Source organism: Stegodyphus dumicola, chromosome 2 (genome assembly GCF_044657685.1).
Source record: "Stegodyphus dumicola isolate Sdum_Otavi_A_Nest chromosome 2, ASM4465768v1".
NCBI classification, from domain to species: domain Eukaryota; kingdom Metazoa; phylum Arthropoda; class Arachnida; order Araneae; family Eresidae; genus Stegodyphus; species Stegodyphus dumicola.
In genome coordinates this window covers 26540591-26559112 of record NC_140769.1, presented here as the reverse complement: position 1 = coordinate 26559112, position 18522 = coordinate 26540591, and the positions used below count along the sequence as shown (strand labels likewise).

Below are 18522 nucleotides of genomic sequence, written 5' to 3'. Positions count from 1 at the left end.
AATCGAATGGATACTTGTATTGTAAAGTGTAGTCATAAACATTTAGATGTTAGAATTTAATAGTATTGAAATATAGTGATTGGGGAAAATGTCGATGACTTTCTGGGAAATGGCCACAAGCTTCATTTAAATGTTTAGTTTCAAATGTATCTAATGCAAAATTTGAAATCTCGCAACGGTTGTTTAAATCACTAAGGTAAAATAGATATGCGCAGTAAATCCATATTACCATTGCCAGAAATTTTCTCATGAACTTTCTTGCACATAAAACACTTTGTAAAAATCGAATAAATATGTTGCCAGTTATAATGCAAGATTTCTTTTATTCACTTGGAAACAGTAAATCAGACTTTAGGAATATTAAATAATGCATAAATTTATTGAGATGCTTTACAAACATTTAAATTTGTTAACTCTGTAAGGAAAATAAGCTAGATATCTTGAAAGTAATAATAGGCACTTCATCGCAAAACCAGCCACTTGAAGCGTTTTCGCGAAATTTGAAATGAATTTAGCAAAAACTAGAAACAATTAAAATAGCTTTCAACAAATGAAAAGCTGCAATGTGAGAAGGAAAGAAAAATAAAAGTATTTATTGATCTTGGTGGAAGTTGTAACTCGGCAACTGTTGCCATTATGGAATGAAATAGTGGTTACTTGCTGATTTTCACCCATACTTAACTGTCTGTTGCACCATCTAATAGCGTTAATTCTTCAGCCCAACAGCAAGAAATTCTGGAACCATGAAAAAAGTTATCAGAACGAAGAATACCCCCTCCCCCTCCCTGAAGTTTTCATTTGCATCTCCATATGCTTTACCTCACCATGAATTGTTGGCCATTTTTGCGCTTTCACTCTGTATGCAAAATTTCACGCTCTTAATAGGAACGAGGGAAAAAAAAAAAAAAAAAAAAAAAGATTCTGAAAGCTTTTTCAGATTTTATATTACGCTCAAAGAGACGTTTTATGTGTTACCCTTACTTATTAAATATCTTCGCACTTAAACCATAAAACTCAGTTCAACAGCAATATCGCAGAATAATTTTAAACTGAGCATATCTTTAGAATTTCCAATACACAGTCTCGCGCGCTGGTGATAAAAATATTTTTTTCTCTGTACAGTTTTGCCATTGTTCGCTTTGAAACCGTTGAATTTTTTAATCAAAAATTCGTTAGTGTTACAAAATATGAAATCCAAATTAGGACATCCAGATGCCCATATTCGATTGGAGGACTACGTTATGCATAATTTGATGTTTCTAGGTACCGTTGTTTTTTCTTAGTGCGAGAAACATACATACATTTATGTAGATTTTTCATTATTTGATTTATTTAAATATAATGCAGAGCTCTAATATTTGGTGGCAACAATCTGAAAAGTGAAGCGCCGTTTATAGTGAACCAACGCAAAATGCCGAAACGAAATTAATAGCCCATCTGGACGAATTGCCATTTTACACTAAAACCACTGATTCTTTTTCAGTTTATGCTTATTTAAATACTGCTAGCATTTCAGAGAGTAAAAAATAATCAAAAGTATGAAAGAATGAATAATATCGTGAAGAAACTATTGCTTATTCTCCACTTCACGGAAAGTTAAAAATGATTAACATTTTCGAGGGGAAAAAGTGAGGAAGAAACAATATCACGTGGTCAAAAGTGAGAGCGACACTTAAATAGTTCGTATAAATATTAGAAAAAATTGCTGTTTCTCTTCCAACTGATTACAAATTTAAAATGGTAAACTTTTTAGAGAAATAAAAGTATTGAATCGATGATATGATGTGAACAACTTTAAATCGAAACAATCATAAAATTTAATTCGTTGCACGTTAAAAATTCGCCGATTAAGTTTGGCGACTAATTTTCAGATTTTAGCGACGGATCGAAGTGGCTGCTTTAATAAGAAAGTGCCTAATTATATATTAAAAGAATGTTTCAAAAATAGCAAATATTATTTAACTAAACAACTAGGGCAACATTCTAAGTGATCCTGCATGCTAGTAGCAGAATGAAACTCCATTTCCAAGGATGATTCACGTATTATTTATATAAGTCTTTTACAGTGATGTTTCATGACAATCGTAGAAGAATATAAATACCAGACTTTTGTAGAAGTTAAAGATTAAACTCATTTAACAATACCCAATTTTGAATTTTATCCTGTTAAACTATCACATCTCCATATAAGCATATAAATGAAGGTCTACCCGAAAATTCTGTCCGTTTGACAAGTGAGAGAATATTACATTTTCCATATTTTTATTAATATTTACTGTACAAAATAATTTGCGTTTTTATTTATGACCTCTTGTCAGCGTAATTTGTAAATACAATTTGTGAAAAATATCTTGTTCTTAGAGTAGAAAAATTCAAGTAGCGCTTGGCTGAAATCTGCTTCAGTGTTGAATTTCCCCCTCTTCAAAAAATCTTGCAAGAAGAGAAATAAGTGATAATCGGAGGGTGATAAGTCTGGCGAGTATGGTACATTCGGCAGAATTTCCCAGTCTAATTCTGCTAGTAAGTCGTCACAGCAGCATGTGGTCTGCATTATCATGATGCAGTACGATGTACTTCTTATTGATTATCGCCTGCCTCTTTTCTATGATAGCTTTGTTTAAATCATCCATTTGCTGACAGTATCTCTCCGAATTAAGCTTTTCGCAAGGTTTCAAAAGCTCGTATAATGCATTGGTTCTTTTACTTATACACAGTTCTCAAGCTCGGCTTAGCAGTGAAGGCTCTATGTTGTCCGGACTCATAGTATCCTCTTTCCCTAATGATGTTTTCGTGGATAATCCACTTCTGATCACCTGTTATCATCCGGCTAAAAGTAGGGTTCGTTTTCGCTCCAAGCAAGCGCAGATGTGCACGATCATTCAGCCAGCCATCTGGAATATTTATTAGATCAATCCTAGATAAAGAATCTAGTCCGAAATTGTTTGTAGAGTTGGGTTAAGCTTTTCATCAATTTCCAACCGCACTTCAGTATCGTAAATTAAATTTAGGTGTAGCCATGTTTACACGACCGTATCTCACTTAATAATGAAACGATACACTTTTGCTTCAGTTAATTTAGATGCGTATAAATGCTATGATATGGCATATGCGTATAAATGCTATGATAAAAGAGAGACAGCCATATATGTCTCAAATGAACACGTGCATGCGTGTTGAGAAATTTGAAATAACATTATCAGACAGAACTTTCCGGTAAACCTTTATATTCAGTGTCCGCAAAAGTCGTTATCAGGCTGTTTATTTTCACAACAGTTTATCATAAAAATATGTTTTAAATTATAAAAATGTTTTATATGAGGCAAGTATTCATGTTTTCATATTTTTTAAATAAAAAAAAATTAATTTTATATAAAATACGAAACAATTTTCATACCGTTCCCGATCCGCTATACTTATGTTTAGAACAATTGTATACTCATTATAAAAAGCGCAATACAAAACATTTGACTCCGCACAATAAATTTGTACGAAATATTTAATTTCAAAATTTGTGATTTTTGATATCATTTTCATGCCTTGTGCAATGTAAACACGAGTAACTTTCCCTCAGAAAATCCTCCGCGATGGCATCTCTCCTTTCAAGCAGATAGCCAAGTAGCCTAACCTAACCAAATTGCCTTGAGGGGTCATTTAATAAATAAATTAGAATAATTCGAGGTTGATTTTCTTTCCTTAAATACCATTCAAGGACATTGTTTTGTGACTTATTAATGTTTTTAAATTTGGTATGCCCGACTGATTGTCACATATGTAATTTATAAATAAATATAAAACACGTTATTAATGTTGTCATGAAGGCCATTAGTTTAACAGCTTAATCAAAAAGTCGTACAAAAAGTTTATTAAGCTAAAAATATTTTCATTTTAAGTGTATACAAATAATGCTACGAGTTTGCAGTATGATAATACTGAAGCCCACCTGTGTTTTCTAGAACAAGAGTTCTGTGAACAAAATCTTCTCCCCTCCCCCCCCAAAAAAAAGCTCGTCACTTAATCACTTCAAATCAGAAATATTGTTCTAAACTAATATGACATTGCTTGTTAATTACAAGTGCAAATCCTTCCATTTGTTTACGGTTCATAAATATAGTGTCGAACTTTAAAACAAAAACGTATCCACCAGTTTTTGGCCGTACAGAAATCGCACTTTTAGTATATTTTTTATATATAATGAGTACAGCATTTTCCTAAATATAAGTATAAAAACTGGAGTAACGTATAAAAAGTTAAATCTCGTAACTTTTACAAAACTGATTTTTTTAACTTAGAAATGCCATAACATTTGTGTCATTTAAAACATTTTTGTAACTGGAAGTATAGTTTATAACCAACGGTTTCAAAAATAAAAGCCAGGTAAAGGAATTTTGTGGACACGATGTATAAAAAAGGGATGAGTAAGAATATTCATGTGATGCGATCGATGTAAGACTAATGGCAGTAAATGTATGAATTTTTCACTTCCAGAGATCAACAAAAAGGAGCGGAAGAAGTGGGATCGTTCTAATGTCAAATCGAAAGACATAGCTCCAGCAACTGATCAAAATACTGAACAAGTTATTACAGACTCATCTAATATTGCCACAGCAGTAACAGTAAGAGACAAAGGAAATAGTAGGTTATCAGGTTCTGTCAGCGATGGAAAGACCTGGTCATCGAAACAAATTCCCAAAACACTGCCCATTAAAAGACCAGATAATCTTAAACTTGATGGTGGTGCAGATTTTACAACCATCCATAAACAAGATTTTGTACAAAAGTCTTCAGAGTTACGTTCGATGGAATCTGGGCACGTCGATACTGCTTTAGAAACACAAGAAAAGTCTTGGAATAAAAAACAAATTCCAAAGACTCAGATGATCAGGAAACCAGATACATTAACATTTTCTGAAACATCGCAAGTAGAAAGTAACGAAACTAAGGCCCAAAGCAAAGAAGCAAACGAAATAACCCAAGGTATAACACCTCACACAAAATTTCAAAGACCACGTACATCTCTAAAGTTAAGTGGACCATTTGAAGCAGACAGCTCTTACCATACAGCATTTACGCCAAAACGAGTAGAAAATGAAATCAAAATCAAGAAAGGAACATCAGTTAGCCATCTGAAACCGGAAGGAGAAATAAATTTTGAAACGACTTCGTCGGATTATAATGCTGCATTAATAGCCAATCGGGCAAGTGTAAACAAGGAAAGCGGCAATGATTTCTCTGCTCTCAGACCAAAAATAGGGCGTCCAGCAAGCCACCTAAAACCGGAAGGAGAAATAAGTTTTGAGACTACATCATCAGATTACAATGCTGCATTAAAAAGCAATCGAGCTAGTGAAAACTCAGAAAGTGGTAATGATTTCTCCGCCCTCAGATCGAAAATTGAACGTCCATTAAGCCATCTGAAACCGGAAGGAGAAATAAGTTTTGAAACAACTTCATCAGATTACAATGCTGCATTATTAAGCAATATTAACTCAGAAAGTGGAAAGGATTTCTCTACCCTTAGACCAAAAGTTGGGCGACCTCCAAGCGAAATTACCATTCCTGCCGCTCCCCTATCAGATGAAACTACAGCTGTAACAGATTTCAAAAGATGGAAAGTGGAGAAACCACAAAGATATAAACCAGTCGATACTCTCAAACTGGGAGATTCTTCAGAATTAGAAACGAACACTTCGGATATTGATAGATATCTTTCCCGATCAGATGCTATAAAAGAAAAGGCAGTTAATGGTTATATAGTAGACAGTTTGGTAGAAAAGTCAACATATAATGGAAAAGGCGAAAGTACCAACGGCTTAATCGCTGCTCGGGATACAGACTACTCTTCGAAACATAGAATAAGAAATATGAACTCAAATTTAGAAACTTTAACGGAAGGAACGGAAAAAGAATCATTTCACTCAGGTGAAGACCAAGCTACGGCATCAGTTAATGATATTACTTACGTTAAAGGAAAGCCTGAAGACGCCACAAAGCGTGAAGATATTCAGACCGCTGATGCTGCACGAACGCACAAAGATGATAATTTGCAGACGAATGGCAGAGAAAAAATAACTTCTGAATTTATTGAAAGTCCAGTTTCAGTCGCAGCTCAACAAGATCCGTCGTATTCCGACCAGGCTGATGCAAGAGCACATGATGATGAGCAATACCTTACTTGGGATCAAATACGACCGAAGCCAATACGGCCCCAAAGCAATCTGAGACAAGAGGGCGGCATGGAATTCAATACAACAAACAGAAGTGAATTTGTAGAAAAATCTATGGAAAGAGTAAAAGGAATTCGGCCAAAAACTACTACTAAACTCCCTGAAGGAAATTTCGATGCAACAACTATGAATCAAATAATGTTTTCACATGATCAGGGAGAGAGAGTCAATCCCATACGACCGAAAAGCAATCTCCACGTAGAAAGTGGGCAGTTTATAGACGAAACAACAACCGCACGAGAATTTCAGCAGTGGCCAATTAAACGACCTTCGCCAGTTGTTCCGAAACCCTCTCTCACTCAGGAAGGTACAATGGATTTTACGACTACAAACCATACTGAATTTGAAGAAAAAAGACCAGATAAAGTTTATCCCATTCGGCCTAGTACAACCAACAGGATTTCTGGTGATATAGATTTGACAACTACCAACAGAGTCATGCATTCAGAGTTTCCAATAGAAAGAGTACAGAAAATTGTGCCACAATCAAATTTGAGAGTTAGTTCCGGAGAATTTAATTCAGAGACAACTAACAAGTCACAGTTCCAAGAATGGGAAATCGACAGACCTAAACCAGTAAGACCCGTTTCCAATCTGAAGCAAGAGGGTTCAATGGATTTTACTACCATGAATCAATTACAGTTTGAAGAAAAGCAGGCAGAGAAAGTTTCCCAGTTTAGACCTCGCACTTCATCAAAAATCACAGGTGATTTTGATGACACCACAACTAATCAAGTAATGTACCCTGCACAACCAATGCAAAAACTACAGATCACAAAGCCGAAATCCAATTTAGAGTTACGTAAAGGAAAATTCATGGCTGATACAACTAATCTCTCTGAATATCAGCAGTGGCAATTGTCTAAGCCTAAAGCAATTAAACCGAAAAATAATTTGCAACAAGAGGGAAAAATTGATTTTACTACCACAAATCAAACGCAATACGGAGCTAAAACTACCGATCGGGTTTCTCAGATTAGACCTAAAACAAATCCTAAAATAACTGGAGAGTTTGATGCTACGACTACTAATCAAGTTATGTATCAAAACGTACCAGGTGAAAAATCCATTTCTACGAGACCTCAAACAAATATAAAGCTAGACCACGCTAATTTTCTTGATGAAACAACAAGTAAGAGAGATTTTCAAGCTTGGGATTATTCTAAACCTTCTCCAATTAGACCAAACAACAGCATACAGCAAGAAGGGGATATTGATTTCACTACAACTAACAGTACTCAATTCGAAGGAAAAACTGCAGAGCGAGTGTCTCAAATAAGACCCACAACTACTACAAAACTCACTGGGGATTTCGAAGGCACGACAACAAGTCAAGCAGCTTTTCAAAATAACAATGGAGTGGAAGTAGTCAGAGGAAAAAGACCCTCTACAAATATCCATCTTGAGAAAGGCAAATTTGAAAACCAAACAACAGCCCGAAGAGAATTCCAACAATGGGAGATTGACAGACCCGAAGCCATTCGACCATCAGGTAATCTTACCCAAGAGGGAACGATGGACTTCACTACATCTAATCAGACGCAGTTTGAAGAAAAGCAAATTACAAAAACTGAACCAATAAGGCCTCATACTTCATCTCCCATAACAGGAGATTTTGAGGGAACAACAACCAATCAAATGATGTATCAAGCACCGCCAATAGAGAAAGTTCATGATATTAGACCCAAAGATAATTTGAGAGTGGAAGATGGCATCTTTCACAGTGAAACAACTACTTCTAAGGCTTATGGTTATAAAATGGGTAGTAAAGCTGAGTCAATCAGACCTAAACCCAGTCTCTCGCAGGAAGGAGAGTTTGATTTCACAACATCGAATCAAGCACAATATAACGAAAAACCTATTAACAAGACTACTCAGATGCGACCAAAAACATTAACAAAAATTTCAGATGATACATTTCAGGCCACGACTACAAACCAAGACATGTTTCAGGCTCCACCAATTGATGTAGTTCATGAAATAAGGCCAAGTAACAATCTCCATGTAAATGAAGGAGAGTTTCAGAACAGAACTACGGCAAGAGATGAATACAGGCAGTGGCAAGTAGAAAAGCCGAAAGCATATCAGCTAGCGTCTTCTCTAAAGCAAGAAGGTGATATGAATTTCGAAACAACCAACCATTCTGAATTTAAAGAGAGGAATTTTGATAAAATTCAACAAATACGACCAAAGACAACCACAAAACTTGAAGGTGAATTTGATGCAACAACTACTAACCAAATCGCATTTCAGACGCACGGGAAACCACAAAGGGTAAAACCAATCCGCCACGAAAACAACTTACATTTAGAGCCTGGTAAGTTTTATGGTGAAACGACAAATAGTAAGGAATTCAGGCAATGGGTAAAAATGGAAAATCAGTCAAAAGATATGAAGGCAAAACAAATCCCTGCAGCAGGAATTCGAAGTGATAACAAAAGAATAAGCAGAAAGCAGGGCGTTCAAGATAAAATACAAAGTAAAGGAAATAAATCAAACGAAGAGCTGTACGAGCCATGGAAACTTAGCAGAGATAAAGAAATAATTAATGATACTAATGGTACAAATGATTTATCAACAACTGTTAGCACAGGTAAAGTTATTAAAGACGATGCTGTAGGTAATGAAGTTAAAACGCAAGACACAATTATACAAAAAGAAGACACAGATGTTAAAGAGAGAGAGAGATATGTCAATAACCACGTTCCAGCGGAGTCAATGTACAGGGCATTAACAAACTCTGGAAATAGCGAGAACTACTCACATGACATATCAGTTTCTATGGCAGATTACGGACCAATAGAAGCTCCTAAATCAAAATCAGTTGTTACCGCTACTAAATTAAACCAAGAAGAAAAAACCAGAAATGTTAAAAGCGACAATAATAAAAAAACAGCTGTACCTAAAGGACAGCTCAAGCCATCAGAATTGGAGAATTCTGATCTAACAGTTGCACAAAACAGCAAATCTCAAAAGGTACAAGGTAAAGAAGTTGCTGATTCTGGCATATCAAGACAAAGAGAAGCTACAAATATAATTCAGAATGGAATACGCGATTCAAATGACATTCAAGAAAACAAGGGATCAACTGCCACTCATCAATCTTATCAAAACGTACCCACTGCCAGACCAATTAAACGTTTCAGACCAGACGATAACTTAAAGCTGGAGCCTGTTCCTTTTGATGGTACGTCAACTACTCGAGCAGAATACAAAAGATGGGAAGCCAGACGGGCTTCTGCAAAGAAACGAAGCGAAACATTAAAACAGGAAGGGAAAATGGAATTCAACAGAACATCAGAAGATTATTCTTTAATCTCTGAATATAATAGAAACAGAGAAGCAACAAAAGCACAGTAAGTCCACTTAATTCTGAGATTTTACTTTTAACACCTTACAGATCAATTCCTTAAAGCATTTTATTATGGGGCATCAGATCTTTATCACACGGGAAATATTTGAAAGGAAATTATGCTGTCGGGAAGTCTTACTATCCCTTATCTAGGAAACAAATTTCGTGCTATTTAATAGTCTATAGAAAATGCTATTGAAATTTCAATGTTCAAGCTATTTGGATTTCTAAATAATAGGTCCTGTTACGGGTAAAATTTTCAGTTGTCATTATATAATGACGAGATGCTTATACGAATATTAAGCTATAAAAATTAAAAATAAATCAAAAGCTATAAAAATTGTTAGTCATCAAATTTTCTACCAGTGTGATAAAAAAACTGATGACAATAAAAATTTTCAATATATTAAATTTTTTGCCATTCATTATTTAAGATATTTTGTCTAATTTTTAAGTTGTACTTGCGTTTTATGTACTTCAGTTTGATTTCACGACGCATGAATAAACTAAAATAAAAAGAAATGTAGAATAACGGCATTCAACAGTCTTTCCACGAAATGATTCAACCCATTCATCAGTTGAAACCCTAAAGTTTCATAAATATCTGTGATACTTAATGCCAGTAACAAATATCTGAGATCTTGCATCAAACTGCTACTTCCCCTCATCTAATTAAAGAGTAACACAGCTTTAGAAATAATGTTCTATGTTCTATTAATATATAAATAGTATTCTATCACACAAATTCAACTCATATTGAGATAAGAGTGCAAATGCTCTTGCGTTTTGCACTGAAAGAATTCCATTAGGTTGTAAAACACATTTACAAGTTCTGAATCTACAATAGGTCTTCCACACTTATCTGTAAAGTAGTTCCCTTGTTTGATAACTTTTCCTTCATCGAAAAACATTTTGTAGTCGACAGCAAAAATTCTTTAAACTGCCCCTAAAGTTTAACTTCAACCTTGCTTTAGAAAGTATAAAGAAAAAACCCATAATTTTCGTAGTTCTGCTTTTAAAATTTAAAATTACTTTCATGAAAATTTTAAAAACAGATATCACATATTAATGAATTAGAAAATGCTTAGAAAACATCGTATACGATCAGATGACGCTTGTAATTTCCAACGCAAAAAAGTCCCCAAATTATATGTTAATTTTTTTAATGTATAAGCTATAAGAAGCAATTTTAATTTCAAGCAAGATGGTTAATTTATCATCATCTTTAATACTAGTCAACTAAAGAATGCATTTCAGCATTATTCATTTTTATAAAGAAAACAGTATTGCTTAAAATTATAATTTTGGATACAATGGTTTATAAAGCAGTTTGTTTTTTCTTCTTAGGTCCAAAGCAGGTCTCAAAGGCAGTTTGGGACAAACAGGGAATATGGACTTCTCAACAACGTCAACTTCTTCTTATAAGGGAAATAGGGCTTTTAGGGCACAGAATTTGAGGCCCAGGTCTTCTTTGAGATTAGGTACTGAAGGGCCAAGTGAACATGAACCAGCAGTCAGCAGCAGATCGAATCCAGAGTCATCGTCACGAGACCATAATGAGTTCACATCAACATCACATGCTTCTTACATGGGTCGCAATGCTGGCAAAAGAATGCAGACGTACAGACCTTCGACAAGCCAGAAAGTTGGGGAAGGTGCTTTTGAAGGAGAGAGTACTACTCGTTCTACTTTCACGATGTTGCCTCGGGATCGAATTGAAAAGCCACGTATATATAAACCTGAAAACCATAATATTTTGGACACAGGAGATAAGTTTTCTGGTGACACAACGTATAGAAGTAGCTTCGAATCCGCGAAAAGTCTTCACTGTCCTGTTATTGATTTAGAAGCTGGACGCTCTTCCTTGGCATTATACGGAGAAAAAAATGGACATCTTTTCTATGCTCCACGTGTCCAAGGTTAAGATAATTTACTGCCAATTTTATTCAAGTAACAAAACGTATGCAAATTCTGGTGAAATTTACAAAATATGCAAAATGAGGATGACAGCAAAATCAGAAAATTGATTTCTTTTTTTGAAATGATACTCTCATTCAAATTTTGAATTCAATTTTCCTTACAGTTACCCGTATTTTATTAATACAATAATATACAAACAAATTTATTTCGTAATAAATTAAATTTCTATTTGGTGAAATTCATATGAATTTTGTAATATAATGCAATTATAATATAAAAGCATTGCTTTTCGAGTGACAGATACAGATCATCTTGAGATATATCTAGACTTTATATTAATCGAATATATTTAAAGAACGTTTAAAAACAAGATGCTTTTAAATAAGTTCCATAACAGACAAAGAATTAAAATATGACTATGCAATTTCCATTTATTCATTGTATCAAAGTTCACAGAGTAATTATATGAAAATCAAGAATGTTTCTATGATTTTTGCTATGAGTCTGGCATGATTTTTATTTTAGTACCAGCATTGCATCTTATATAAATGATTATCGTTTTACTTGCTTGATAGATCTCCCATCCAGCAGCATTATCTCTGCATATTCAGACATGTTCACTCTTCATTTTATGTCATTATTGTAAATAGTTTGCATACTAAAAAATTAAACTTTGAAACATAAATGCCCATACAAATATAAATATTTGTAACCGAAGAAGAAAAATCTATAAAGATTTAACAAATAAGATTATAAAATATAATTGTTACATCCTAGCTACACAGAATGGCAATTTCTAAACTGATTACGCTACAGCTTGTTTTTTCATTGGATATCAAATCTTGTTTCAAGATTAAGAGCTATTTGTTGTAAATTAGATTTACTACAATCTATGCTCTTACAAAATAAAAAGGAATTAACTGAGAAGATTTTATATTACAAAATTAATAAGTATTACTTAAAAGACTTTAGCATTTTAAATAGAAATTTCAAAATTTATACTAATAAAATGCCTAAAACAACTTACGTTATTGCAAGTCTTGATGATTTGTGAATTCCAAATCTAGTTTTCAATTATTTGAGAACTAAATTGCTTCCTGAACTTCATATGATGAAGTGAAAGTTGAGGCAAATACTTTTGGGGGACATACAAACCCCATATTCATAAGTAAAATATTTAGTAGCAATTAATATAAGCAAAATTAATAAATCCTGAGAGAGTTTCAAAGCATAAATAAAAATACTCCAAACCCTAATTTCTTTAAAACTGCATCCCGTAATTCATTACAAAGTTGCAAATGAGTTTTATTGATATTTTATTCACCATGAGTGCATTATGTAAAATACCTTACAAAAATTAATTCTTTCATTATCAGCAAATACTTCTTTGACTTCTGTACGAGAACTAGGTATTTTTCTATTATCGAGCAAAATGTAAGTCATCAAGATAAGAAATATGATTGTAAAATACACTGTGAATTAATTCAAAACATCGATAGTTTCACTTGAATCAAAAATGCATTATCATGTCTCATACACATCTTCAGATTGTGAGTATATTGCTAAAATCAATCATGTAATTTAGTGTTATATAAAAGAATGTTTATGTGTTTTTTAAACTTGAATTAAAATAATTTTTTCCTAATATTCTGTTCAATTTCTAAATCAATACATTTATCATGCAAACAATAAGAGCATTAATACAGAGGAAGAAAACTTTGTCTTTAGATGATTAGGTTGAACTTGAATATGGCAAAACTCACAAAGTCTAAGGTAAGGGATGTCACTGTAGAGAACGTTTTCAGGGAAGCTCACACATATTCACTTTACACATGGGGAAAACTACAAAAAGAAACTATGCAATCAATCAGTTCACCTGGGTCCAACTACCAACATAACATACAGCATCTTATCTCTCAGCCATTTGAGTTTTTTTAAATTTTTTTCATAACAGGCTAGAACAAAACAGATTCCTAAAATACTAACAAATTTTTATAAACTTACCTTGTTCTCTATTCTCTTCAAAACTGCATATTCATGCACAGATTTCAAGACATGCACCATAAATGAAAGTGTTTTAAATTAAAAATACCTATCTTTTTTATAATTTGGCTTCAGTATTAAACAGAGATTGAAAGCATTGGTATTCTATTTTCAGAAACAAACAGTCTCTGATGCTATATCTAGCTAATAAGGAAAACTGAATTTTGTTTCACCAAAAGCCCTCTCCTTTTAAGGGCTCTATGGCACTAGTGCATTTGAAAAGACATAACCAACCAGTTCCCAACCTTGCATAGATGAATCCTTTTAATACAAATTTCTTTTCTCTACAGTCTTATAACATGAAAAGGAAACTCTATATGCTATTTAATCTGGACTGTATCTTTGTTATACTTTTAGCTTTCGGATCTTGGCTTGTATAGCTATGAAAAGCTATCACTAGCTACCAAAGACATTGATTCTGCGAGGGATATTCAAACCAAATAACAGAGGGTATTATGTACCTTTCAATTAAGACTTTCCAATCATGGCGAAGGGTATTAGGAACAGTGCATAAATTAAGTGGATATAAATATTTTAATAGAATTATATTATTGTACAGCATATAGAATTATATGAATAATAGCTCTTGAATGTGAAAATAATTATTTAAAAAATTTTCTTATATACCTGATGAAATATTAGAAATGAAAGGTAAAATTTATGAATTCATTATGAAAAGACACACCTCACTGATTGATGTGACATGTCACTAATCAGAGCACTTCTAACGAAAGGCATGAACCCAGTCACTCTTAACATGCATTTTGTTTAACCCTCTGAGTCATATGACCAAGCTTTACCCAGTTATGAGATTTATTATCATTTGGTATATATTAACTTATTTAAGATATTTTGCTTTCTCACTTCCTTTAATGATGTAAGTGCCATCTTAATGAATATAGGTTTATGAAAAGAGAGTAAATTAAAAATAATAAAATAAGTAATTACACAAATTTAGCTAATAAATGTTATTTAAAGCAGCGGTCGCCAACCAGTGGTCCGTGATAACTTTTTGCTGGTCCACAGAAAAATTGGGATATTATTTATATTTTTATGAAGATTCAGTTTAAAAAATGACGAGTAACAAAATCTATTATGAAATATGGATTATACTAACTCAGAAGTCAAACAACAAAAATCAGCGTTAATTTACAAAATTTTCACAGGACTAGTTTCGATGGTTTTACCGAACCATCATCTTCAGCTGCAAAACCGCAAATGAACAAGATAGGAAATAATGTTTAGATAAGATAAGAAAGCCTGGACAAGAATAAGCAAGTGGCGCAATCTGTTGGCGAAACCAGAACTAAAACATAATTTCTCTAAAAGCCGAAGGCAAATTTGGATTGGAATTAGGATCGTTAACTAGAACAGAAAGATTTTTATGAATGTGAAATGCCTCTAGAAAATCCAGTTCTCCAATGGAAGATGTTTCTTGAATAATTTTGGCAGCAGAAAAATTGAAAGTGTGATTTTCGGACCAACAATGTTGAGCAACAGAAGACTTCTGTGTTTCCTTTTTTCTAACATATGCCTCATGTTCTTTGACGCGAAATTTTAAGGCTCTCTTAGTTTGACCAATGTAAATTAAACCGCACTGGCAAGGAATCCTATAAATACCCCAGGAATTCATATCCGGAATGGGGTCCTTGAGTATAGAAGTTGGAATTTTATTGATGGGAGAGTAAACAACCCGAAAGTTAAATTTCTGCAAAATATGTGCAACTTTATAGCTAATTAATGGAAAGAAGGGAATGACAACAGAATTTTTATAATCTCCTAAAATAAGAGTGTGGCTTTTAGTGTGTTGAGATGAGAATTTTTTAACTGCTTGATTAATAATGTTGGGTGAAAAGCCCCTGTCAATAGCTATTGCTTTTAAATAATTTAGTTATTCATCAAGGGCTAGTTTGGAGGAGCAAACTTGAAGAGCACGGAAAACATAGGAATAAAATGAAGCTAACTTTTGTGTAGTCGGATGACATGATTTAAAGTGTGGTGGAAGGCAAACCGATGAAGGTTTACGGTAAACTGTAGTACTGAAGTTGGATGTGTTACGTGTGACCAGAATGTCGAGAAACGGAAGAGAATTGCAAGTCTCAAGTTCAAAAGTGAACTGAATAGCAGGATCAATAGAATTCATTGTTGAAAGAACTCTATTTAAATGATCTTTATTACCTTCAAACAGGGTAAAAGTATCGTCTACGTAGCGGAACCATGTCGGGAAGTTTAAAGTTTCAAACAATTTTGATTCATAATAATGCATGTAGATATCAGCCAGGATGGGACTGAGGGGGCTTCCCATGGCTAATCCCTCAGTTTGCTTGTAATATTTATTTTGGAAGACAAAATGTGTTTGTTTCAAACAGAGTTGAGTGAGAGAAATTAGCTCATCAATTTCGATGCAAGAGAAATGAAATTCGCGAAGTCTGGTTTCTAGACATCTTAATGCACCCTCCACTGGGACATTGGTGAATAATGATTTTACATCAAAAGAAACCATGAGTAAATTACGAGGAGAAATGTTTTTAACCTTTTTTACAAACTCTATTGAATTTTTTATGGTGTAAATGTTATTGTCTAATAGAGTGGAAAATCTAGAAACTAAATATTTAGCTAATGGATACGAGGCAGTACTTAAATTTGATACAATAGGGCGGAAAGGAATACCACTTTTATGAATTTTGGGAAGAGCATATAATCTGGCACAATTCGCAACAGATGGGATAAGCGAATGTTTTAAGTTGCTTGAAATGATTTGCGAAGATTTGATCGCAGTTTTTATTTTGGATAAGTCCGAAGGTGAAGGATCTTTAGGGATCGGATTATATGGTCCTTCGTTTAAGAGTTTAGTGACACCATCGATGTAAGTGTTCTTATCCATGACGACTATCTGGCCACCTTTGTCGGCCTTTGAAATGACAATATCCGGGTTAGAATGAATCTCGCGCATTGTAGCTCTTTCTCTCGCAGTTAGATTTGGTTTCAAAGGTTTATTATTGAATTTCACATTATGAGCGAACTTCTCACAAACCTGTAAACCCTCGATTCCAAAGATTTTGGCTCCTATCGAAAAAGCTTTCAAGTTCAGTAAAGTTTCAGATTCACAGAAAGAAATGATTAGGCATCTTATCGCTCATAATGTGAAATTCAATAATAAACCCTTGAAACCAAATCTAACTGCGAGAGAAAGAGCTACAATGCGCGAGATTCATTCTAACCCGGATATTGTCATTTCAAAGGCCGACAAAGGTGGCCAGATAGTCGTCATGGATAAGAACACTTACATCGATGGTGTCACTAAACTCTTAAACGAAGGACCATATAATCCGATCCCTAAAGATCCTTCACCTTCGGACTTATCCAAAATAAAAACTGCGATCAAATCTTCGCAAATCATTTCAAGCAACTTATAACATTCGCTTATCCCATCTGTTGCGAATTGTGCCAGATTATATGCTCTTCCCAAAATTCATAAAAGTGGTATTCCTTTCCGCCCTATTGTATCAAATTTAAGTACTGCCTCGTATCCATTAGCTAAATATTTAGTTTCTAGATTTTCCACTCTATTAGACAATAACATTTACACCATAAAAAATTCAATAGAGTTTGTAAAAAAGGTTAAAAACATTTCTCCTCGTAATTTACTCATGGTTTCTTTTGATGTAAAATCATTATTCACCAATGTCCCAGTGGAGGGTGCATTAAGATGTCTAGAAACCAGACTTCGCGAATTTCATTTCTCTTGCATCGAAATTGATGAGCTAATTTCTCTCACTCAACTCTGTTTGAAACAAACACATTTTGTCTTCCAAAATAAATATTACAAGCAAACTGAGGGATTAGCCATGGGAAGCCCCCTCAGTCCCATCCTGGCTGATATCTACATGCATTATTATGAATCAAAATTGTTTGAAACTTTAAACTTCCCGACATGGTTCCGCTACGTAGACGATACTTTTACCCTGTTTGAAGGTAATAAAGATCATTTAAATAGAGTTCTTTCAACAATGAATTCTATTGATCCTGCTATTCAGTTCACTTTTGAACTTGAGACTTGCAATTCTCTTCCGTTTCTCGACATTCTGGTCACACGTAACACATCCAACTTCAGTACTACAGTTTACCGTAAACCTTCATCGGTTTGCCTTCCACCACACTTTAAATCATGTCATCCGACTACACAAAAGTTAGCTTCATTTTATTCCTATGTTTTCCGTGCTCTTCAAGTTTGCTCCTCCAAACTAGCCCTTGATGAATAACTAAATTATTTAAAAGCAATAGCTATTGACAGGGGCTTTTCACCCAACATTATTAATCAAGCAGTTAAAAAATTCTCATCTCAACACACTAAAAGCCACACTCTTATTTTAGGAGATTATAAAAATTCTGTTGTCATTCCCTTCTTTCCATCAATTAGCTATAAAGTTGCACATATTTTGCAGAAATTTAACTTTCGGGTTGTTTACTCTCCCATCAATAAAATTCCAACTTCTATACTCAAGGACCCCATTCCGGATATGAATTCCTGGGGTATTTATAGGATTCCTTGCCAGTGCGGTTTAATTTACATTGGCCAAACTAAGAGAGGCTTAAAATTTCGCGTCAAAGAACATGAGGCATATGTTAGAAAAAAGGAAACACAGAAGTCTTCTGTTGCTCAACATTGTTGGTCCGAAAATCACACTTTCAATTTTTCTGCTGCCAAAATTATTCAAGAAACATCTTCCATTGGAGAACTGGATTTTCTAGAGGCATTTCACATTCATAAAAATCTTTCTGTTCTAGTTAACGATCCTAATTCCAATCCAAATTTGCCTTCGGCTTTTAGAGAAATTATGTTTTAGTTCTGGTTTCGCCAACAGATGGCGCCACTTGCTTATTCTTGTCCAGGCTTTCTTATCTTATCTAAACATTATTTCCTATCTTGTTCATTTGCGGTTTTGCAGCTGAAGGTGATGGTTCGGTAAAACCATCGAAACT

The 18522-nt window shown here is 34.0% G+C and overlaps 1 protein-coding gene across 4 annotated transcripts in view; it reads left to right on the top strand.

Moving 5' to 3' along the window:
• LOC118183952 (uncharacterized) overlaps positions 1–13141 on the top strand; it is a 116636-nt gene extending 103495 nt beyond the window's left edge. For all 4 annotated transcript variants that reach the window (XM_085810535.1, XM_085810536.1, XM_035353567.2 and 1 more), the window contains 2 exons: positions 4486–9580; positions 10924–13141. In XM_085810535.1, coding sequence (XP_085666661.1) covers positions 4486–9580; positions 10924–11500 — 5672 coding nt within the window. In that variant the 3' untranslated portion in view covers positions 11501–13141. The remainder of the gene's footprint in view (positions 1–4485; positions 9581–10923) is intronic.
• Positions 13142–18522: the final 5381 nt, after the last annotated feature.